At 48.7% G+C, this 24,323-nt stretch overlaps 1 protein-coding gene across 3 annotated transcripts in view; it reads left to right on the top strand.

Annotated features, from left to right (window-relative positions):
• The window catches only part of JDP2 (Jun dimerization protein 2), a 56,274-nt gene that overhangs the window by 335 nt on the left and 31,616 nt on the right, over positions 1-24,323 (top strand). Inside the window, exons 1-2 of one of the 3 annotated variants that reach the window (XM_019640429.1) lie at positions 107-191; positions 9,535-9,758. In XM_019640429.1, the coding sequence (XP_019495974.1) occupies positions 9,558-9,758 (201 nt within the window). In that variant the 5' untranslated portion in view covers positions 107-191; positions 9,535-9,557. Of the gene's footprint in view, positions 1-106; positions 192-304; positions 512-9,534; positions 9,759-24,323 lie in introns of those variants that run through there. The other 2 variants (XM_019640431.1, XM_019640428.1) reach the window with 2 other exon arrangements.

Raw genomic sequence — 24,323 nt, 5'->3', positions numbered from 1 at the left:
GAGACTCCTCTGGGGGGATCCTCTTCATGGCCTTAGGAAAAGGACGTCAGCGTTAGGTGGAAGCTGTACAGAAAGGACCTCGAGGGGTCATCCAGGACCAGCGGCCCGGCGGCAGCGGCGCTGAGTGGGCCCGGCGCCTGCAGCCGGGACCCGGCCCCAGGGGCGCCGCCTCCGCCCGCGGCTTCTGCACGGTGGGTGCGAACGCGCGCTGGGGGCGCCCGGGCCGGGCGGGGTGGGGCGCGCCGGCGGCAGGCACCTGGGACGACCGCCCCCGCGCGGGCGGAGCGCGCGGAGCCCCGGGACCCTAAGCTGCCCCAGCGGGGAGCGCTGCAGCTCGGGCCCCTCCCGCCAAGCGCCTGGGAGCCGGTGGCTTCCTTTGGGTTCCCGCCCTGGGACGGGAGGCTCTGTCCGTTCCCGGGGCAGCCAGGGCGCTCCCTCGGTCTCCCTCCCCGCGCGCTCCTCCCCCGTCCGTTTGCAGGGAGGTGCTCTCCTCGGGCCGCGGGGAAGGCGGGTGAGTAGGGAGAAAACTGCCCGGGGAAGACGGGCTGTGGGGGTGCAGATGGAAGGTGAAAGGCCAGGGAGGTGCAGGGTGCTGGTGGTGGAGGGATGACAGGGACCTGCTGGCAAGGGGTGCCGCCCCCACCCACCTGGCAGGGAGGAAGCGCGGCTCCCCGAGGACCTGGAGGAGAGTAGTGAGAAGAGCTGGGGCTCTCCATCCAATGAAGAGGGCTTCCCTCAGGGCCATTGCTTCGGGGTTCTGGGCTGGGAGGGGGCCTAGGGGCGGCCCGGGTCCCCTTTGGGTTTTCCCGGCTTCCAAGCCAGGTTACATAAGGAGGCAAGCCGGTTCATCTAGGTAACCAGCTCCTCCTCTCCTGAACAGCCCACTTTAGAAGGTTCCCTTTTGCCTTTCCCCTCAAAGGAGGTTGAGGGATTTGGGTCTTAAGGCCTGGACCCCAGACCCTGGGGTGGTAGACCCAGGCTTTGCCTGAGTCATTGGGAGCTGCTGGGAAGATGGGGAGGCCTTGGCTCTTCTGCAGGAATGGATGGGCCATGCATGCGCCTGGAGATGGAGAGGCTGGTGGAAGGGAAATCAACTGACCCTTGGGGTCAGCTCCACTTGCAAGGTTGCCTGACCCTTGCCCAGTGTGCTGCCCTCCCTACTGGCATCCAGGGCATCTGGCTGTGGCCTGACTACATGTGCTCAGGGCTGTCTCTCAAAAAAGGGCTTGCAGACTGTGGGTGTATATACCCAGGTTTAAACCTTGGTAGTCTCTTTTCAGGGTCATAGTTTGAGAAGCAGCAGAAGCTTTCAACCATGATTGGGTGGTTCTTTAAGGCCTTTCTATGAACTGTGTTCATATATCACCTTCCTTCTTCCCAAATCTCTTCTCTGAAAGTTTTTTAAAACACCTCCCATTGCTTTCACCTTTCCAGCAAATCTGGCTGCAGCTTGGATAGTTGCCTTACCTTCCTTTGCAGGTTTCTAGGGAAGAGTTTAACCAGGTATCAGGTGTGAGCATGGCTCTGCATTTACGTAAACCTGAGGACCAGGGAAGAGAAGCAAGGTCTATTCTCCTGCCTCTGGCTGGCGAAGGTTTTGCCTTATTTAAAACGGGGAGGATGGATTTCTCAAAGACTCTTCTGTTCCCCTTCGACTTTGGCTTTGGTTCAGAGCTGCAGGCTGCTCCAGAATCTTCCTGAAGAGCTGGGTGCTGTGAGATTTGAAGGGCTGCTGGAAAGCATGGGTGTGGAGGCCTCTGACTTTTCTCCTAGGTTGTTTGCAGCCACCTCCAGGGAGAGGTGTTGATAAGTGGTAACAGTGTCCCCCAGGGAAGGATTTGGACAAGGATCTCCTCACTCACTGCCTGCTTAGCCACCAGCTTCTGTCTCCCCCACCTGTTTGCAGGATGTGTGGGCATCTTTTCCAACCTGCAGAACCCTTGGCAGGAGGAGGAGGGCTAGGCTCTCCAGGCCTTGTTTGTTGTGGGGCTGCTGGTGTTGCAATGGGCTGTCTCTCGCATCAGTGTTTCTGTTTCCAGCTCCACTCTGGAAGAGAGGGGCCAATGCTGACTCTAGGTTGGCTTGCTCTGCATTCATTCAGCCCCAGCTCAACTTGAGCAATCGGAGCCAGAGCTGAGGGCAAGCAACATTCTTTTCTGCTTTTCTGCTGCAGGATGCAGTTTGCTTTTTTCCATGCGAATGAATTATGTTTGAAACTGAAATGGGAGGAAGAGAAAAATAGGGTGAGTGTATGAATATGTGTGTGCATATACCTATATAGGCAGGGGGAGAGCAGCAGGCACATTATTTTTCCATTTTCCTTTAATTAAGGCTCTGTGGAGGTGTGTTTGAAAACAGAGGGTCTCCTATGCCTTTGAGGAGGGTGAGAACACTGTTTTGGCTGCGTCCCGGGCCATATGCAGCGTATGGTGGCCAATGAAACTGGGCCTGGCTCGTTCTGTTGCTTGTCTTGGCAGTCGGTTCCGTGGCTTGTGTTACCAGCTCTGGAACTTACGGGCTGCCAAGCTCCGTGTGCCTGTGCATGAGTGTGTGTGTGTGTGTGTGTGTGTGTGTGTGTGTGTGTGCGTGCATGTGTGTGCACACTCTTGTGCGTGTGTGTGGTTTGGCCTCTCGAAGCTCAGCAGAGACAAATGCCTTAGCGACCCAGGGTTGGAATTTCAGCCTGTGTTTCTTTACATTCATTGCTGGCTGTGGGAGGCCCAGCCAGAGCCCACCGTTCTGGGTTTTCTTGTTTGTTTGTTTTGTTTTGTTTTTTTAAGTCTGTTTTCTTGCTGCAGCCCATGAGATTCCAGTTGTGGAGCTTCGTTTCCAAAGCTTTAGCTGGCCAATGACATTTATTTTAAAAAAGGGCCAGAGGATTTCTCACTGTGGATATGTCTGTGTAATGTATCATACTGTGAACTTTCTGACACCAAGCAACAGAGATGGGGCGATGTGGGAAGAGAGGCTAGAGGCTTGTTGGGTGGCAGTACCTCCCCAGCTTCTTGCTGCTCTGGATAAGGATTCCTGACAGAAGTGACTTAATGTGTATTCACTGAGCATCTACATTAGGCAGGGGAGACAGCCGTGTTTACAGGCAGGGCCTTGGCAAAAGCGTTTCTCTGGTCCCCTAGGAAGAACCTTTCCTGGGGAGAGGTTCCAGTTTCTTCTATGGCTGGGATAGCTATGCAGGGATCTTGAATGTCCGTGTGCCATGTGGGTGGCTTCTCCTGAGTGCCACCACCCCTTTTTTCCTTAAGACTATTTGAGGAGTGGCCCCTTCTAAGCAGTACAGGGATAGAGTAGATCAAAAGACACAGAAGATGCTGGCCCTCTGCTTCTGGAGGCAGGGGTGGAAATCCAGCCCGTTGGGCTGCCCTGTAGCCAGTGATCTATGCGGCTGTGTTCTGGCCTGTAGGATGGAGGAGACCTTAGGAGAAACTGAGGCAAAGGGTAGGTGCTGTGCTTCATTTCTGCCCCTGTGTACCCAGCCCTGACTTGGCCCCTTCATTTCTATTCTGCATTAACTGCCTGGATACAGGAAGGTCCTGGCCCTTTGGGGTTTAGAGCTGGAGAGTGGGACAGCAGAGACTCCTCTGGGGGGATCCTCTTCATGGCCTTAGGAAAAGGACGTCAGCGTTAGGTGGAAGCTGTACAGAAAGGACCTCGAGGGGTCATCCAGCACCAGTGTCCCTCCAGGAAGGAAGGCCCTTGTGGCTACGCTGACTTCACATTCACTAGGGGCAAGCACCATTCCAGGTACTTTTCAAGTTTTCACTAATTTAATCCTCTGTGCACCCTGGCAGGGTAAATAATGTTATTATTCCCACTTTACAGCTAAGACAAGTGAGGCACAGAGAGGTTAGGGATCTTGCCCAAGGTCACACAGCTAGTCAGGGGCAGAGCTAGTTTTTCCACTTGGGCCATCTGGCTCCAAACCTCCCACCCTTACCCTGCCCCCTTCTCCTGCCTGCAGAGCTGGGACGGCCACCTGGAGAGGGGCTTCTGCCCCTTGCCCTTGCTCTCACTCTTGGAGCTTTCGCCATCCTTTAGCGTCTTGCCGTCTGGATCTCTGTCTTTTCGCAGCTAGCTGACCTACATTGTTTCAGATTCCAGGAGAGAGATCATCCCAGATAATTCCTTGGCTCCAAGAACAGGTTTGGTGTTTAATTCTCCAAGATTCATGATAGTTTGTGCTATGCTCTGTGATCACTAGCGTGACACCTTTCTGCACTGTACACCCCCCACCCCTCCTGTATTCTACACAGTTTCCTTCAGGGACCCTTCCCAGTCTCCAGCTCCCAAGACCTCCCACCCGCTCTTGCTGATTCTCAGCTGCTGACTACCCACTCTTGACTTCTAACTCCAGGAGTGCTCCTGGGACCTGACCCTCTGAATTCCCGTGCTCCTTGATTTGCCCTCACTCAGCTGCATTTCTCCTTGGCACCACGCCTTGCAGCCTTAGGCCACCTGCACCCCCTGGCATACCCATTCCTGGCTCCTGATGCCCACCCAGGCCAGCCGTTTGCCTGGAGGGCAGCTAACCTTCTCAAAGAGGCCCAGGGATTTTAAAGCCTCCCTTCAACTTTTGTGTCTATGGACAGAAAGTTTATGATGTAGATGCTAACTTTCTCTTAACCTGACTTTCTCTCTCTCTCTCTCTCTCTCTCTCTCTCTCTCTCTATATATATATATATATATATATATACACATATAGATAGATAGATAGATAGATATAGATATAGATATATGTATCTGTCTTTGCTATTCTAGATGAAGACGCTGAGTCTTGGGCATTTTCTAATAAGAATAGCTCTTTACAAGTTTGACCCACTAAAGCAAAACTACTATTTGTAGGTACTTCTATTTAAAACAAGTATGAGATCTTACAGATTTACATACAGTAAACAAGAGAAGAAAATAAAAGGGAAACACTGAAGTTACCTCTACCTTTTTTTCTTTTGGCTAAAATGATTTTTTATGTTATTATCTCCCAATAGGGCCTATTTTCTGGACTTGAAAAGTTTTCTGGATTTTCTTCTACTTGTTCAAGGCAGCACCCCAAACTGTGGAACTGCAAGTCCCTGAGGAAATCAGAAGCGATACAAATATCAAATCTTTCCTACAGGTTCTTTTCTCTGGGATCCGTCTGGTCCCTGTTCCTTGTAAGCCAGCATTGAGGAAGCTGCATCAAATCACCCATAACCTCAGGCTCAGTCACAGCTTAGGGCCCACTGTAACCTCCTGAATGCTTTCTTCTTCGTGCCGTGCTTGTCAGTCGCATCTTGATCTGTGCATTACCCAGTTTTTCTGCACTGGCTAATTTCCAGGTTATTCCTGGTCAGTGTCCCAAATTGCCAAAGTGTTTTTGGATTCTGGGCCTGCCGTTTGAGGCACAAGCTTCCTTTGCCAGTTTTGGTCTTCCGCCAGTGTATAGCGCTTGCTCTTTATTTATGCATCCTCGTTACTAATGGAGACATGGAGGGTGTTTATCTTCCTTTTGGACCTCCTGGGCCCTGAAGGGGAAAAAAAAACCCTCTGGGTTCTTCCCCTAAAGCTTTTAGTGCATAGTTCTCCTTTTCCTACTAAATTGTTTCCTTATGGAACAAACAGTTGGGGAGATGATTTCACCTCTTGTCATCTTTCCTGTGTCTTCCTTGAAGTGGGTAAATTCCTCCTAGATGTTATTGGTTCCCTGCCACGACCCCCTTCCCTTCTTATAGACCCCTAAATCACATCAAATTGTTTTTATTTTTCCAATCACCAAAGTTGCCTTTCAGCCTTGGATTGTCAGCCAGCTCTTTCCAGTTAATGAGGATCCAATTATGAAAGGCAGCTGCTCCACCTCCTCCATCTTCTGCTCCTCCTCCCCCCCGCCCCCCCCCAAGCTTGTTAGGATGACTTCTCGCTGGTGAATGTCAGCTGTTGTGGTTGTCTCCTAGGAATGGCATGTGTTAAGGACTTTGTGGTTTGTATTGGAGCAGTTAGGGGCGCCCTTGTGGTAGGGGGTGGGGGGAAGAGGGAGATTTTTGCTTCTGCAAAGGAGAGCCTTGGAGCCCCATGCCCTGAGTGAGGCTGTCATTGGGTTGGGTTCACAGGGGAGCAGGAATGGCAAGAATTTATGGGGCTGCTGCTCCGAGGGGGTGGTTACCCCTCTTCGGGGGGGGAGGGAGGGTTCCACAGTAGCAGATATTTTGGGATCATTTGTTAGTGTCTCATTTATACCATCTGTATGAAAATAAACAGAAGCCGCAAGCTGAGCCTATCATTCCCGGAATAGAGTGGGGTCTGGCTTCCATCTCTCAGAGATGGCTTAGGCGGGGAAACACACAGAAGCTTCTGGAGGCTTTTTTCTTGGGGTCTACTGTGGGAACGAATAAGCTGGAGGTAGATAATGAGCATCTAAAATTCTGGAGACAGGTCCTTACCCTACTCATGGAGTGTTAGGCTACCATGAATTTGTTATCATGTGTTCATTCATTCATTTATGTATCCATTCAATAAGTATTGTTGATGACCCCTTTTTGTGCCTGAAATGATGCTCAGCACTGTGGTCTCATGGGGCAATAACCAGCCATGACTGCCCCTTGCCCCATGAAATCACCCCTTCACTTGCTGAGTGGCCACGTGGCACATTTTGCCACACAAGAATGGGTCCTTCCAGTTTGGCGAGGTCCTTTGGAGGCTTCTGGCCAAGGAGGGGATTTTGCTCTGTATTTTTGCTTTGCTGCATATCTGAGGTGTGGCACCCCAGCCTCTCTTAGGGGTTTGTGTGCAGCAGAAGCACCAGGCCCGGAGCACTTTCCAGCCTCCCGTCTCCTGTGTCTTGACTAGCTCAGTTAAGCTTCCTTTTGGGGGGTCTCTGACTCCTTGTATCATCAGTTCAGGTCTAAAAGAGAGGATTTTGGAGGGTTTTCTCCTCTCCTGAGAAGGAGATGTGTTTCCTTTGTCAGTTCAGTTGACGTGGCCTGAAATTACCAACTTTGCCTGCCGAGTGTTCACATGACTGGGCCCAGGCATCATTTTGCTACACAGGAATGAGTCCTTACACTGGCCCTTTTCTTGTTTTCCCTGGAGGAAGCCTGGGGAGACATGCAGCTCATCCGCCATGCCCTGGAGCAGCCTCCTGTTGTGGCATCCTGCAGCCCTCTCTGCATTGCAGATCCAGCTCTGGAAGGTGGAGGGGGTGACTCTCTCCCGGACCCTGGACTCAAGTCCAGCTCAACTTTACGGAGGGTCACAGCACATTGACCAACCACATGTGAGACATCTCAGAGGCCATTTCTATGTCTAGGCTCCTGCCCGGGCTGCCAAGAGGTTATTCAGGGAACTTCCTAAACCTGGATCTTTATGGGAGGCAGAGTAGAGGGTCCTTTGTGCAAGAGAATGATCCTCCACTATGGGCTCGTGTCTGAAGGTCTACTATCAGAAGGCCATTCCGTCTGCATTAACATCTCTTGGGGCCCAGGAGGGGAAACAAAAAGTGCGGGCTGAGAAAGCTTTGGTCTAAAATCCACCCCTGGCTCTTTCCCTCTCTAGCTGTGTGACCTTGGGTAAATCATTTAACCTCTCTGAGCTTCAGTTTGCTCATGTGCAAAATGAGGATGTGGTTTAGATAAGCACAAGGCCTCCTCCAGCTCTAACACTAGAACTTGGTGTGAATGAATCTCAGATCCTTTTCTGAGATGGCCTGGTGGACACTTGGTACTAAGGAGGGGAAAAAGGATGTGGGTGGGAAGGAGGGCCTGAGGGGCCAGGTGTGGAAGGAAGAACAGGTACAGCAAGGATGAAAGAGCCTGGGGCACCCAGTGTAAACTTGGGTACAAGGCAGGAAGCTGTGTGCACATGGCTTCATGGACAGATACGGCCTGTGTGCTGAGGATGAAATGGCAGACCCACTGTCTTCTCACAAGCACCTTTCTTTCAAGAAAGTGATGTCCAGTTGAAACCTTTGTGGTTTGAGGATGCAAATCACCATGTGCTTTTTCCCTCAGCGTGCAGAACCTATTGAGAAAGGGACACAGGGTTGAATAGGGAACCAAATTTCACCTTTGAAAGTGAAATGGAAATGGAGAATGTGGGGTGCACTTGTGGCCCAAACAGGCTTCCTCTTATGTTCCTCACTTGAAATCTAGACCTGAGGCCCTGAATGGGGTCAGGGAGTTGTGTGTCGCCCTCCAGGGCCACTCTCGTGGGTGGCAGAGAGCCCAAGACAGGGTGGCCCTATGAGCACATTGACTCTTCCCAACAGAGAAGTGAGGTCCAGTGGATGACACATCTCGCCTGTCTCGCCACCCCTCCCCATGGGAAGAGACAGGTGAAGACGGAAGGATAGGTAAAAGCTTCTCCCTCTGGATTTGATTTTATGGCCCTATGCAAAGAGGTGGAAAGGGGGAGAAATGATTTCCTTTATAGGACTGGAATCCAGAAGCAGCTTTGTACTAAAATGCTACTTAACTTAGAAGCCAAGGCTATGCATGTTTGATCCCCATAGTCTCCGTGCCTCCTTGCTCATAGCAGGTGATCGACAATCGGATGGATGGATGGATGGATGGATGGATGGATGGATGGATGGATGAGTGGATGGATGGATGGGTAGGATCCCTGTAAGGGACCAGATGAGTCTGGCTTTGTTGGCTGACAAGCTTTCCGCATTGCCTTCTGTGCCTTAAAGTGACCATTTCTTACCCATGAACTTCTTCCTCTAAAGAGAAGGAAAAAATAACAATTCACTTGGTGTTGACCTGTCTAATTTATGTCTTTCTTTCATGCCTGAACCTGCCTTCCCTTGCAAACTTCCTAGGTCTGGCAGAGCCAGCATATGTATTTGCTTTGAGAAACAGGAGACCCTGGAGGACTTTTCTGGTACTGGGCCCCACTGGGAAAGCACATGCTAATTAATTCCACCTCCTTTGCCTCAGTCTTTTCCTCGTAGATACCAGCTACATACACTCAACTTTAACTTCAATTTGCTTCATTTGATATTCAGAGTGGCTTAACAAGTATGCAGAACGGGATGTGTGATTTGAGGGGAGGCACCGTGCCAGACCAAAAATAGCTCTCTCTTAAACAGGTGCAAAGGTGCTCGAGATTCCACCGTTATAATTCGTTCTCTCGGGAGGCAGTACGTTTCGGTTTAAATCCCAGCTCCTCTGGTTTTAACTGTGTACAGTCTTGCGTGAGTTATCTTTCTAAGCCTTGGCTGCTTCCTCTGTGTAATGGGCCCTGACCTAGTCTTATGGGGCAAGTGGAAGGATTACGCAGTACCAGGCACATAGCAAACGCTGAATCAATGTGGCCTACGGTTGGGCTAAGTGTTGCCTGAAGTGCCAGGGATAGCCTTGGTGTGAGTTAATTCATGAAGCTTCTTTATAACAGCATGGACTTACTGGCAGGAAGAGCAACTGGGCTGGGAAGGGGTTCAGGGGGCCATGGGTGAGACGATGAGGTCCTGGCAGGACACAGGGCCTGAGCCCCTCGTGGCTCCCCTTGTGGCTGACGGCACTTGTCCTGCTCTTCTCCCACCCGCTCCAGGCTGGACTGCTGCTCCTCCTGCTATGATGCCTGGGCAGATCCCGGACCCTTCCGTGACTGCGGGCTCTCTGCCAGGGCTCGGCCCCCTGACGGGACTCCCAAGCTCAGCTCTGACTGCAGAGGAGCTGAAATACGCCGACATCCGCAACATTGGGGCCATGATCGCCCCGTTGCACTTCCTGGAGGTGAAACTGGGCAAGAGACCCCAACCGGTGAAAAGTGAGGTGAGCAACCCTGGTCCTCCCAGGCAGAATCCAAGGGTAGGACGCCTGGGGTAGAGTCCCAGGTCTAGCCCCACACTCGCTGTGTGACCTAAGCATTGCTGTTCTGTGGTGCGGGGTCTGAGGACCAGGTCACCCCGTGGCTTGTTAAAAATGCAGAATTCAGGCCCTACCCCAGACCTTCTGACTCAGAATCTAAATTCTAACAAGTTCCCCTGGGGAATTCAAGGACACGCTAACATTTGAGAAGCCCTAGGCCAGTTGACAGTTGAACCTGTCTCTGGTTCTTTGGGGGGCAAGGGAAGAGTGATCAATCACACTAATGAATAATAATATATTGGCAATCTCTCTGGGGTGTTGGGAGGACCAGGGGAGATCATGGAACTGTGCACTTACTTTGAAAAGTATACTAGAGAGTACCAATATTGGGTTATCTTTAAAAATTATCATTAGTCATGTCATTGCGCTAACCCTGGTGGCCCCAGGCTGGAGCTGAACGTGGGAACTTGGAGAAAGGGTGGTGTGGTCTCCCTTTCCCAGGAGCAGCCAGAGCTGGGCATGGCCTCAGCCACTCACAGTCATCTGCCTTAGATGGTATTTAAGGGACCCTTCCTCAGTGTCCCTTGCAGCTGTAGTTCTCATGAGCTTTACTTGCAGAAGAGCTGCTTTTCCCCAGGGACTGGTGAGAAGCAGAAGTCTCCAGCTCAGGGGTGGGGAGTGGGGGGGCGGGCGGGGGGAAAGACATCAGTGCTGGGCACGCCCCCAGCCACTTCCCCAGGCTTGGCGATTTGTCCAAAGGCTTGAGGTCCCCAGCAGGGCTATTTCTTCAGAGGCCTGACAGATGAGTAGCCCACCTGGAAGGGAGCAGGAACCCAGAACCCGCCTTGGGTGGTGAAGTGGCTGGGGGCTGGGGTTGAGGGGAGGACATGGGAAGCAACTGAGCATCGGGTGTTTGGCAGCTGTGAGTAGGGAGCGCACACAGGGAAAGGTGTGCCTGGTGGGGGCTCATGCTTTAAGATGGAGCTCAGAGGGCTGGACATTCCTGGACATTCCTCAGAGGGCTGACTCTGGAGTGGAGAAAGGTGTGTGGGTACCGCAGGGAAGAGTCGGGTATATTATGCAACTACCTCTGCCCTTCCTCTCCCTGGGAGTACCATACAAACTGCAAAGAAGGGCCACGGTGGGGGGGCTTGGCTGGGGTGGCAAATTGGCCATGTGTGAGCTGGATCTGGTTCTCAGATGTGTTTTGTTTGGTCTGCACAGAGTTTTAAAAGAAACTTGAAACAACATTTCACTTGAAAATTTGGATTTTAATCTTTGATTTAAAAAATTGGAACATCGAGTCACACCGTGTCCTGTTCTGGCATGACAGTAGTTACGTGGAGTGGAGAGAGCCCCTTAGGGTCTGTCCGTGCTCCAGTTTGTCACAGCTCCCTGCTATGCTTGCTTGTGTTTACATTGTTGGTTTTGCATTTATTACCACCAGCTACCTTCATTTTCCTTAACTGCTCGGCCCCTGCTGTAGACATTTGCACTTGAGGCACCTGGATTAGGTGCACGGGAGACGCTCATGAAAGACTGTTGACTTCAAGATGAGAGCTGATGATAATGATATTCTTCTGAATTGATTTTGTAAATCAGCATGCTGTCGATAGCACTTCCTGGCTTATGTAGTGTTCTCTTTTCTTTATGGAGGGCCCTTGCCTTTGATTCTTTGCTCTTCACCTTCCCAGGCCCAAAACTTGAAAGCACCTGTTTCTGGGTTGCTCCACAGTATAATGGCCATTTAAAACCAGTAGCTGAGCAGTTTCACTGGGGCGCTGAGGCTGCGGGGTTGATGGAGAGCCTAGGTCAGGGGCTCGCCCAGCAGGGCTTTGCCTGGGAAGGGGCGGAGTTATCACCTCTTCCCTCCGCAAAAGGCGCTGGAGGAGCTTTCCTTTTTCTAGGCGGGCAGGGGAGCCTTTATTTGCGTTGGGTATTTTTACCTTTCACAGCCTCCCCCAAATCGGTGGCATATGCCCTGTACCTGACAGTGACGTGCTGTCTTCACAGGCGCCCACAAAGGCGCACCATCCAGGCGGTGAAAATAACAAGCCGTTTTTAGGGCACATTTGCATGTCCTCTGCCTCCTGTCAGACTGCAGCGTTGTGCGGGGCAAAGAGGCAGGTGGAGTGCGGAGAGTGTGCCTGCATTGGGAACTGACCTCCAAATGCTTCCTAGGTCAGACCCAAGGTGGGTGGGTGGGTGGAGGGGCGCATTCTTAGAGCAACTAAAAATAAAGTGGGTAGGGAGAGAAAATTGCCTCTGCAGAAACTGATGTCCCGAAGATTTATTTGCATGTGGCAAACTGCCTTTGGTGGATTTTTCACCTCGGCATTTTAGACTAGTAAAAGTTGGTTGAATTATAGTAAGACGCTATCTCCCATTTATTAAGCATTTAATATGTACCAGGCCCTGTGCTAAGTGTTTAACGTGCATGGTCTCGTTGATTCCTTACCTGATCCTGGTGACTGGGTTCTCCCCATTTTAGAGAAGAGGAATTGGAGGTCCAGGGAACAGGAGGTCAGGTCACTCAGGTTCACAGCACTAGAAGGGGGCAGCGCTGCGGCCTGTCGTGTGAGGACGCTGCTGCTGTGATAGCCATGTCTCAGTTGCACTGAGCCACATTCCAGGTACAGTGCTGGGCGCGCTTTGTGAAGTATCTCATTGCACTCGCACAGGAACCCTTGGAGGTAATTACTGTTACTTCTTTTACTTTAATGCCCACATGATGGATGAGGTTAACAAGTCTTGGGGAGGTCCAAGGTCATGTCGCTGGGACGCTCACTTTTAGTCGCAGCCTTAATCTTATGCTGTGGTTGCCTCTCTGTGAGGCTGGGGAAGGAGGTAGGGCGGAATGAACCTGGTCCCAGAACACTGGATCATTTTGATGACATGGCCCAATTAGTGCTAAGCCCTGCAATTCTGCAGCCGCATCATCTTCCAGGCCCTGGAGAGGTGGGCCGAGCCGCTGTGCAGGCAGCTCTGTCCAAGGAGGCTCTTGGGCGGTCTGCCTTGCAGAGGCCAGCAGTCTCTTGGGCCATGTCCAAACACATGAAGCAGTTTGGTAAAAGAAAACTGGAGGAATTAAATGACAGGTTTTGTAAATGATAATGTGCTTTGTGCTGATATGGTTATTATGTGTTTGACACATAATGCTAAACTGTTTTGGTGCCAATTGCTTGCCTGCAGGCCATTTGTCCAACAGATATTTGCTAAGCACCTACTATGTGCCAAATGCTGTGCCAAATACTAGGAACTGAACCATAAAGTAGACAAGCCCCCACTTCTCTTGGAGCTGTATATTGTACTGGGGGCATCCGGAAATAAAACTAAGCAAATCAATATACAATATAAATGGTCAGGTAGTAGTCAGGAAAGTGAAGAAAAATTAAGCAGACCAAGCGACAGTAAGTGGTTAGACGGCTGATTTTGATGGCTGGCTGGGCTCTGGGGATGTTATATTCTGGCTTACAGGATTTTTAGAACCCATGCATCTTTCTTGCCTCTGTTCTTCTTTCCAACGTTCCTTTTCAAGACAGCTTTGCTCTCTGGCTTTCTCTAGAGCTTTCCTTCCTACACTTCTCATTCTGTAGCCCCTTCCATTTGGACTCCTCAACCAACTCGTCCCTATTGGCCTGAAGACCGTGGTCCTTCCTGGGTCACCTCTGAGTGGGCTGCTGTGGCTGCAGAGGCCACACCCTGCCTCTGGGTCTGGAATGCATTTCCACTAGAGAGTGGGGGAGGCCAGAGCCCCACCTTTGCACCTACATACACACACCAAGCACTTACTTAACCACCTGCTCGAGGAGACCCCTCGCCCTCTGTCCCACTCTGCAAGGCTCTAGAGGGGACTTGAGTTTAAGGGTGGTTGGAATGAGTGACCTTTTAGGAAAGAGGCTGCAAACTGTCATTCCATGGGCAGGAGTCAGCCTACAGATGAATCTCATTTGGCCTTCACAGTGTGGGTTTTTTTTTTCTTTTTTTTGATTGAATGAGTTGCTATATTTAAAAGCCAGGAAATGTGAACTTTCTGGCTGCTTTTTAAAAACCAGAATATCTGGCCACTCTAGGCCCACACCCTTATATGCAACTAGAAGCTGGAGCTGAGTCGCAGATGCTCACTGTATTAAGCACATGGCCTTTATTTATCACAGTCCCCACTACTCCCTGTTGCCTTACACCCAGCCAGACTGTGTGCTGTGCCTTGTATAGATTATATGTGTCATGCATGCTTGTTGGTTTGAACATTACTGAGCCTGTCAGCTTCGAAAGTCAAGCTTTCTGTCCCTCGATTTCTGTATCTCTCAATTCTTACCACCAAGTGTTGTCCATTTGTCCTGCTGTTCCTGAACTCAAGAGACTTCAGGCAGGAAAAAAGAGAACACAATGAAAATCAAACCAACCATGCCCAAATTTGGCTGATCATCAAAAGCACTTGGAAAACTTCTTCAAAATACAGATTTCCAGACCCCACCCCAGGCCCATGGGCACAGAACCTCTGAAGGCAGAATCCAGCTTAGGGATGACGTTAACTGTTTTTCTGTGTGTTTTTTTTTTAAGCTGAGCCATCCTGCCACCGGTTGGCAGCTCAGCAGCTGCTCAGCTTGGGCCGGGAATCGAACCGCTGTTGCTCAGAGCTCAAACTCTTGAGCGAGCTCTTAACCAACTGAGCCACTTGGCTGACCCTTTAACTGTTTATTAGACGCCTCCTCCGGCTCCTCTGATCCTTGTCAGGGAGCATTCCGAGGGCTTCACCTTGAGGAATCCGTGTGTGTATTTCACCGCGGACTGCCTTGCCACACTCCCCATGCTGACGGGATCCATGTCCTCATCGTCTTCAGAACAGGAGAGGAGAATTCGCTGTTTGTGGATTTCACACTGGTCATTTCCCAATTTTTCCAGGGACTCTGGATGACATTTAGAAAGTTTTCACCTGTGGATGACTTGTGAATTTGAATCTGTGGACTATAGGGTGGTGGCCTTGGAAGGCATGCTTACTCTCAGCTACAGTGGTCTTCCCAGAGTTTGTTCCCCAAAAAGACCAGAGTGTTCATCCATGTTTAGCCTGAGCATAAAAAGTTGCCTGCAACCAGCTGATGTGCTGGGTAAATGTTGGTGTAAACATGCTTATGTTTTTAGTGATTTAAAACATAAAGACAGCCCACTGACATTTTTTAGCAAGCGTTGCATAATTGGCTTTTAATTTGTGGCTCCTTGGAACAGAATTGGCCTTCTTCCCCCGGACTCAGACGCTTTTTTGGTCTTATACTTGTTTGGCAGAGAGCTCCAATCTGTCCCTTCTTGGAACAGAATCTCCTGACTTGTCTTTGAAATCCTGAATTTCCATTTTAGTGCCGTCACTTTGTTAGCACATTTAAAAAAACTGTTAGTTTTCTTTTCCCTTTAATAGTTTAATTTGAGGAGAAATGAGTGATAGTTAAGAGCGGCTATGACTGTGTTTAACATTGACCCCTGTGGTAGTGAGTCTTTTTGATATCATCTCCTGAGCATTCACAGGGGTTCCAAAGTTCTTATTTAACGTTATATGTTGGTCACACCTGCTGTCGTCCTAGCATGGGGTCCCTGGAGAGGTAGTGGTGAGGAGATAGCTGGATCTATATGTTCTTAGCAGAAATCAGATACCTCTGAAAAGTTTGGGGAGTCCCGTGCTGCCATTTTAGATCCTCCGTCTTAAGATGGTGATAATATTAGGACCTACCCCTAAGTGTTGCTGTGACGATTAAATGAATTAATGCAGGTAACATGTTTCTCATAAAGCCTGGCGCTTACTAAGATACACAAGAAATGGAAGAAATGATTATGATTCACTTTTCAAATGTGTCAGTTATGCAAATTAGTTTTTATAATTGATTCAAAAACCGTTCCTTGGGCTTTCATTTCCTTGAGGGCGTTTTGCCCTTGGAGCTGGTGAGTGGCCTGAGTGTTGGAGGTGCCCAGGTGTGTCGTGGGAGCAAGGCATCATCCTGGCTTCCTAACTAGAGGGGCTGCTTCTAGGGCAGCAATTCTCAACCTTCCTAATGCCGCGACCCCTTAATACAGTTCCTCATGTTGTGGTGACCCCCAACCATAAAATTATTTTCGTTGCTACTCTATAACTGTAATTTTGCTACTGTTATGAATCGTAATGTAAATATCTTTTTGTTTTCCGATGGTCTTAGGCGACCCCTGTGAAAGGGTCATTTGACCCCCAAAGGGGTTGCGACCCACAGGTTGAGAACCGCTGGTCTAGGGCCTGGGAAGAGCTCTGGGCTTGGGTTCAAGCTTCTGGGTTCAAAGTCTGGCTCCTTTGCTCACGCCCTGTACAACCTTGGACAAGTCAGCTGGTCTTTCTAAGCATCAGCTTTTCATCTATAAAAGGAAGAAACTAAAACTCATAGAGTTTCATCGCAAAGATTAAGTGAGGCACTATGTGTAAAGATGACCTTGCCTACAGTACAACACATCTGTAAATTATCTCTAGTAGGACTGAGTCCACTTGCAGTGAATGACATTACACATTTTGACTGCACTGGCCTCTCCAATGTGTTGTGCCTGAGACATAGGTTTCAGGTCACCAAGTGAGCAGATCTTTCTATTTTTGGCTGTTTATGCAGTTTAGCTGTAACCCAGGTTGTAGTTACCATCACAAACTATAAATGAGAAGGCCCTCCAACCCTCTGGTTTCCCCGAAGCTGCCATGTGTGACCCCTTGTCTTGCTTCCTGTGGTGTTAAGGTCACTGCTGAATTTCCATGCACCATCAATTTTTTAACAGCCCTACAAAGTGTCCTCTTGTGGCAATGCTGGTCATCTTGCTTTGGCATTCCCAGACCCACTGTCAACATGGACTCAGAGTTGGGAAACAGTCCTCGCACACATGAGGTTCCTCTGGCTAAACAACTTGGGAGCCAGCCACATCTTTCTGTGGCTTTCTCCTCTACTGTGCCCAAAGACACAAGACAACCTGGCCTGAGGATAGAGCTCCATGACCTAGGAGGACATCTGGCCAGATTCAGGCAGGCTGTGAAGGTGCTGGGAGTGAGGTCATAGACTTTCTCTGGGTTTTGCAAGCCCTTGAGGCTGCACACATTCTGCCCTAAGTTAGGGCTCATTAACTGTGCTCTGCTCTGTGGCTGCAGGGTCCCCTTTGCTAAGCATAGTGCATGTATAGGCATGTTCTAGGTGGCAATCTCCTCTGGAGTTGGCTTCTAACCACCACCCTCCCTCCCACCACCACCAATAAAAACCTTGGCTCTTTGGAAGCAGTGTAGCAAAGCAGGACCACTGCATTGAAACAGCTTAGCTCTGGAGAGGTTACTAAACTTTCGATCTTTAATTTTCTCTGTTGTAAAAATGGAGGGACACAGAGCCTATCTCATAACATATACAAAAATCAACTCAAAATGGATCATAAACCTAATGTAAGAGCTAAACCTGCAAAACTCTTAGAAGAAAACAGCAATACATCTTTGTGACCTTGGATTAAATGTGACACCAAAACCACGAGCAACAAAATAAAAAAAAAAAAAGATAAATTGGACATCATCAAAATTAAAAACTTTGTGCTTCAAAGGACACAAAGTAAAAAGACAATCCACAGAACGGAAGAACATTTTTGCAAATTATCTGATAAGGGACTTGTATCTAGAACATATAAAGAACTATTAAACCCAATAATAAAAACACAAATAGACCAATTTAAAAATGAGCAAAGTATCTCAATGCACATTTCTCCAAAGAAGATACGTGAATGACTAATAAGCACATAAAAAGATGCTTAACATCATTAGCCACCAAAGAAATGCAAATCAAAACCACAATGAGATAGTACTTCACACCCACTAGGATGGCCATAATAAAAAGACAGATAATAACAAGTATGAGTGCAGGGAGAGTGGAAATCCTGGTAAACAGCTGTGTGGGAATGTAATGGTGCAGCCACTTTGGAAAACAGTTTGGCAGTTCCTCAAAAGGCTAAACATAGACCCACACCATCTGACAAAACAGTTCCACTTCTACGTATATATGTATGTGTGTGTGTGTGTGTGTGTGTGTGTGTGTGTATATCTCCAAGAATATACACAAAAATTTGTGCGTGAATGTTCATAGCAGTATTACTCATAATATCTCAAAAGTGAAAACAATGCAACTATCCATCCGTTGATGAATGGACAGATAAAATATGTGTATCCATACCATGGAATATTATTTGGCCATAAAAAGGAATAAAGTACTGATAATCGCTACAACATACATGAACCTTGAAAACACTGTGTCAAGTGAAGGAAGCCAGTCACAAAGGACCACGGATTGCAGGATTCCAGTGATGTGAAATGTCCAGAATAGGCAAATCCATAGAGCCCGGAAGGAGAGCCAGTTCCCTGGTACGTTGGGCTGGGGTTGATGGGAGAAGTGGGGCATTACAGCTAAGGGGAATGCGGTTTCTTTTGGAGGTGATGAAAATGTTCTAAACTTGATTGTGGTGATAGTTGCACAATGCTGTGAATATACTAAAAGCTTTTGAATTGTACACTTTCAGTGGGTGCATTGTATGGTATGTGTGAGTTGTATCTTGATAAAGCTCTTTTAAAATTGGAGAAGAATGCTGTCTACCTCACAGAGATATGGGGAGGATTCAAAGGGATAATGTACGTAAATCACCCAGCACGTATTCGTGCTCCAGAATTAGTAGCTATAGTTATTAAAACTCCCTTTCAGGACAACAGCAGTGAAAAAGGCAGGGTCTGGTTAGGGGCATTTTGTCCTCTTTCCTTTTTATTGCGAGTGGCCATCCAGAAGCAAGGAGAGCAGCCTGGCAGGATTTTGTGTGGCACTCAGGAGGAAATAGGGAGTAACCCTGGCCACTCATGAGAGTCCCCTGGGGCGCATTTCAAAAAATATTCATGTGGAGCCCAGAGATTCTGATTCAGTGGGTCTGGGTGGGGCCAGCAGGTGGTTCTAGGCTGTAGCCATTGGTTGAAACCCTTGGTACAGTGTAAACCGGCCCAGGTCTTTGAAGAGTGAGGACATCTGGGATCAGGACAGAAGGCTCACACAAGCAAAGCACCTTATTGTTTGCAAACTGCTTTTGTAGACATATCCCCTTTGATCTGTTCAGAGGTGGGTGTTATTAGTACTATTGATTGTTAGGGAACTGAGGCTCAGAGAGATTAAGTAACTTTCCAGGGTCTCATTTTTTTTTAACTTTATTGGGGAACAACATGTGTTTCCCATGACCCATCAGCTCGAAGTCAAGTTGCTGTCCTTCAATCTTAGTTGTGGAGGGTACAGCTCAGCTCCAAGTCCAGTCACCGTTTTCAATCTAGTTGTGGGGGCGCAGTCTACCATGCCATGCGGGAGTCAAACCAGCAACCTTGTTGCACACTGAGCCATCTGGCTGCCTGTTGGCAGCTCGCAGCTGCTTGTGGCTGCTCAGCTCAGCTCAAAGTGCCGTGTTCAATTTTAGTTGCGGGGTGGGGGTGGAAGGGGGTGGGCGGGGCGCAGCCTACCATCCCATATGGGTGTCGGGCAACCTTGCTGCTAAGAGCATGTGCTGTCACCAGCTCAGCGGCAGCTCAGTTCAGGCGCAGCTCACTGGCCCATGTGGGAATTGAACTGGTGACCCTGCTGTTCAGAGCTCACTCTCTTAACCAACTGAGCCAGTCAGCTACTCAGCTGGCCCCCCAGGGTCTCATTTTATTTATTTATTTATTTATTTATTTATTTATTTTTTATTTTTAAAGATTTTTTAAAATTGGGGAATTGGGGGAGGGGAACAGTGCTGGGGAATTGGGGGAAGGGGAACAGACAAGTTGCTATCCTTTTTTTGTTGTTGTTCTTCAGTCTAGTTGTGGAGGACGTTGTCCCACAGGCCCAAGTTGGCACCATCATTGCGCTCTTCCTGGGCAAGGCAGATCAGTTGCCGGCTTCTGGATGGCCGCTCACAGTGGCTGCTGGCTGCTCACGCTGGCTGCTGGCTACACGCGGTAGCACATGGCAGCCCACTGCCACAGGGGCTGCAGCCTACGCCGTCGCCGTCGCCTCATGGCAGCTCAGCTCTAGGCCAAGCTTTTGTTCAGCATCTTAGCTGTAGAGGGCAGTGTTACTGGCCCTCACATGTGGGATCGGAGCCGGGGCCCTCTGGCGTCCCAAGCCAGCTCTTAACCAATGCGCCACTCGGCTGGCCTGAGGGTCTCATTTTTAAAGCATCATTTTATCTATTCTGTTTTTTAAAAAGCAAGATTCACACACATGGTCATACCTTTTAGTACCCAAATCTAACACCTTAGAGGGCACCACCAAGGTGACCTCTGGTGTCAGGTTAATCTATTTTGCACAGACTTCAGAACAAAGCTCTTCCTGCCACTTCTCTTTGACTGATGAGCATCTTGAGAGTGCGAGGCAAGCTGGTAAAACATTATTTACAGATATAGTCGTGTGCTTTTTAATGGCGGGGATACATTCTGAGAAATGCATCATTAGGTGACCTCGTTGTTGTGCAAACACCACAGAGTACACTTACACAAGCCTAGATGGTACAGCCTACTATACACACCAAGGTTACCTGGTATAGCCTACTGCTGCTAGGCTACAAGACTGTATAGCTTGTTTCTGTACAAAACTAGATGAAATCAACCACAAGAAAAAATGATGCAATCAAGTGACGCGGTAGACACAAAGTGTATGAGGCCACTGCCGGAGCAACAAGGCATACTGTTTTATAGCAATTCTTTTTTTATAAGTAGAAAGAGTACACACTAAAATCATGATAAAAATATAGTATAGTAAAAACATACACAGTCATTAATTATCATTATCAAGTGTTCCGTGCTGTACATAATTGTATGTGCTATACTTTTATATGACTGGCAGCGCAGTAGGTTTGTTTACACCAACATCACCACAAACACGTGAGTAATGCATTGAGCTGCAATATTATGACAGCCATGATGCCACCAGGTGATAGGAATTTTTCAGCTCCACTATAATCTTACGGGAGCACAGTCATAGATGCGATCCGTCATTGACCAAACATTGTTATGCAACGCATTACTGTGTGTGTATGTGTGTGTATATATACACACACACATATATACATACACACTGCTTGTAACTATTGATCTGTGTGTGCAAGGAAAACATAAGGCAGGAATAACTGGATCCTGAGGCCATCAGGAACCTGCAACTGTCCCCCTTGACGTCTGAGTTAAAGATTTTGTATCAGCCGCAAACATCGTATTGTTCTCAGTGAAGGACTGTGATAAGTATATAATGCAACTTTGATCCCCTTAATAAAATACCGCCTTTATCTATTGGGTTGTTGGAAAAGTCATGACGTATTTTTTCTATGCTTTTCATTGCAAAAATGCGTCATGACTTTCCGGACAACTCACTATTTAATTTATTGCGGTACTATTTGAACAAGAGCCTTCTGCCGCCGAAACCAATCTGAAATCTACTGGTTTACGTTGGTGTTACTCCAAGTGGGGTCTGCAGAGCAGCGGCACCAACACCTGGAAATATGTTCGAAGTGCAGGTTCTTGGTTTCACCCTAAACCTACTGAAGCTGGCTTTCTAGAGGGTGGAGCCCAGGTAACCTGTGATGTAATAAGCCTTCAAGGGGATTCTGAGGCTCTCTGCACCTTTAGATGACCTGAACCTTCCAGCTCCGACTGGCAATGATTGTCTTTGAGAATGGCTACAAGGGTCTAAAGCCACATTTCTCTCTAAACCTGTCTCAAGTTTCCTGGAGGGACCCACACGCCATCAGGTATTATCAGTGTGTGTGGTACCTGACTCGGTAAGGCAAGGTTGCTCTCTGAGTCAGCAAACACCTTAGCATTTTCAAACCAGTTATTTCCAGGTCTTGAGATGCTCCCCGCTGCCTGCATTCACATCCTAAGGGACTTCCTAATTAATTAAGCTGCTGAGCTTGTCAGGAGGCTGGGTTCTTCATTGTTTTAGCAGGGAGAATCAAACTGTTCTGCTGCCAGAGGAGCCCCCATTTGCTGTATCTGACCCAGAGTTTTTAGCAGCTCTGATCAAAGAACTGCGGTTGGGGGGAGATCTCCACACCCACGCACCCAGCCACCCATCTGCCTGGGTGCTGTGAAGCCTGTCCTTCCCCTGTTTCCTAACCTTAACTGCATCCATTTTATTACATATATCACCTGCAGTGAAACCCTTCCATCCTCCAGGCCAGGTATCCCTGGTAGTGAATTCAACTGGCCACGTCACCTGGGTGGGATTTTTATTAGGGGGTGTTTAGCACCTGCAAAGTAGAGGTCGCAGCTCTGCTCAGTGACTTGTCTGTTATCTGTGCCTTGTGCTTGAAAGAAATTGGCTGAAATCCGTATTTTAGCTGCACAGCCTGCATACAGATTAAACGGAACTGCGTTGGTGGAGAATAATTAAACCAAGGACCTTGTTTTTCACCTTCATGGTGAGAGACAAATGACTCCAAGGCTTTAATAGTATGGTGGTACTTGAAATGTTCTTCTGCTCTGACCGCCTTGGGACTTGCAGAACAGCCCTGCTCATAGATGTTCTTTGCAACAACTGCATTTTCATTTAATCATTTCATTTAATGGTGGTTTTGCAGGAGTTCTTGCCTGAATTTTCCTTTTTTTTTTTTTTTGCCCCAATCAAGGCATATTACACTGCTTCTTGTTGTTGTTAAAGACTCAGTTTCAACAGTATTATTAACTCTTTTTGAGAAGAAAATGGATGTTTCCCTGAAGCCCGATATATTCTGCTTCTTACCCATTTTTTGGGGGTGGGAGGGTCTTGTCGGGTCCACTATGTCTCTGCTTTTCTTTTGAAGCGATTGTCAGTTAGCCAAGAAAGTTGATTGATTGCCTAATGGGACACCAAACCTCAACAACACCATAAATACAAAATGGACCTGAAATAGATACATTTCAACCAAAAAAAAAAAGGGCCATCATTCTTCCAATAGCCCTTCTCCAGCAAAAGAATTTCCAGGCAATCACAGTCTCTTTTTCAATTCAATGTTAGATTTTCTGCCCATGCCAAGGCTATTTTTCCTATGTCTCCTGGCCTCTGCCTCACTTTTGTAGTAAGTGTTTGCTCTTTCCTTAGCAGGGCCATCTGCAAATGGGTGTCACCCTGCCCAGCCAGCTTTTTCAGGCTTTGTTCCAAACACGGTACTGTCTTTTCTTAGCAGTGGAAACAGGCTGTTCTCCAGTGCTTTCTGAGAGAATGGCCTTTCCCTATTCTGTTCATATACACCAGCCCCACGCCTCAGCGGCCTATTGTTTTATGGGTTCTTTTAACCCAGGAGAAGGTTTTTCCTGAGGACGGGGTTTGGGAGGGCCAAGGTCAGTGCTTTGCGCTGCTGCGATGTGAGCAGGCCGAGCAGTTATTGGGATGGATCCCCTGGGGGCTCTGATGCCCAGCAATGAGAGCAGAGTCAGGCTTTCAGTTCATGGAGGCATTCCCTGCCTCTTTCCAGAAAGCAGTGTGTCCTGGTTGCTCCTGTCTCTGTCTGACCCAGGGACCTGGGCAGTCTCACCTCTCTTCTCTGAACTTGAGCTCCCTAGCCTGCGGGGTTATAGGAGGAACCTAGGATCTCTGGGTCTTCTCAGGTCCAGAACTTCAGGATGGAGCTTAGCTTACGGCTCTGCTGCACCCCACCGGGTCCTGCAGGTGCCAAGTGCACTGAGGAATTGCTTATTCACCTGCGCCCCCAGCTAGGGGAGCTGAGTGAATCATCTTGGCAGGTGGAGCCATTGCCTCTGCCAGCTCTTGTTCAGAACCTCACCTGATGGTTGGCTGGGCTGGTTTGACGCTTTGAGTGAGCACGGCATCCAGTGTGTGGGTTTGTTTGTAGGTGAGTGTGTTTGGTTATAGCCTGGCATTGGGGGGAGTTGGAGTAAAGAGGAAAGGGCACTGAACTGGGAAGCAGGAGTCCTGGGTTCTTGCCCAGGTCACCAGTTCTGTGGATCAGGTTTCCCTTTAAAAACATTTATTGAGTGCTACTGATTGCCACAAACTTGGTAAGGTGCTGGGCACACAAAGAGTCCACAAGATACAGACTTTGCCCTCATGGAACTCCCATTTTAGTGGAGGAGGCAGGAACTGAGGATAGAATACAGCACAGTAGAGGCCAGGGTAACCTCAGAGTTCTATGGGAGCCTGGAGAAGACGGACACCTCCCCAGCCCAGAGGGGATGAGAATCATGGAGGACTTCCTGTAGGTGGTGATGCTTGGGCTGAATGTACAGGCTGAAATAAGCTAAGGGGACAGCAGGGGCAACAGCATGAGGCTGGGGAAGTGTAGGATATATAGAGGCTCAGTGTTGCAGGAACATGGAGTATAGAGTGGGGATAGACAGAAGGTGAGACCAGAGCAGGTGGGGCCAAGTCATGGGGTACCTTGCTTGACACATTAAAGAGCTTGAGCTTGAGGATAATGAAACCCCCCCCCCCAAAGGTCAATAACTGGATTAGATTTGCATTTTAGAAAGACCCCTCTGATGGTTTGTATGGAGGGTAGTCGTGCAAG

The sequence above is a fragment of the Hipposideros armiger genome, unplaced genomic scaffold (genome assembly GCF_001890085.2).
Source record: "Hipposideros armiger isolate ML-2016 unplaced genomic scaffold, ASM189008v1 scaffold_49, whole genome shotgun sequence".
Lineage (NCBI taxonomy): Eukaryota > Metazoa > Chordata > Mammalia > Chiroptera > Hipposideridae > Hipposideros > Hipposideros armiger.
This window is presented reverse-complemented; position numbering and strand designations above follow the sequence as displayed.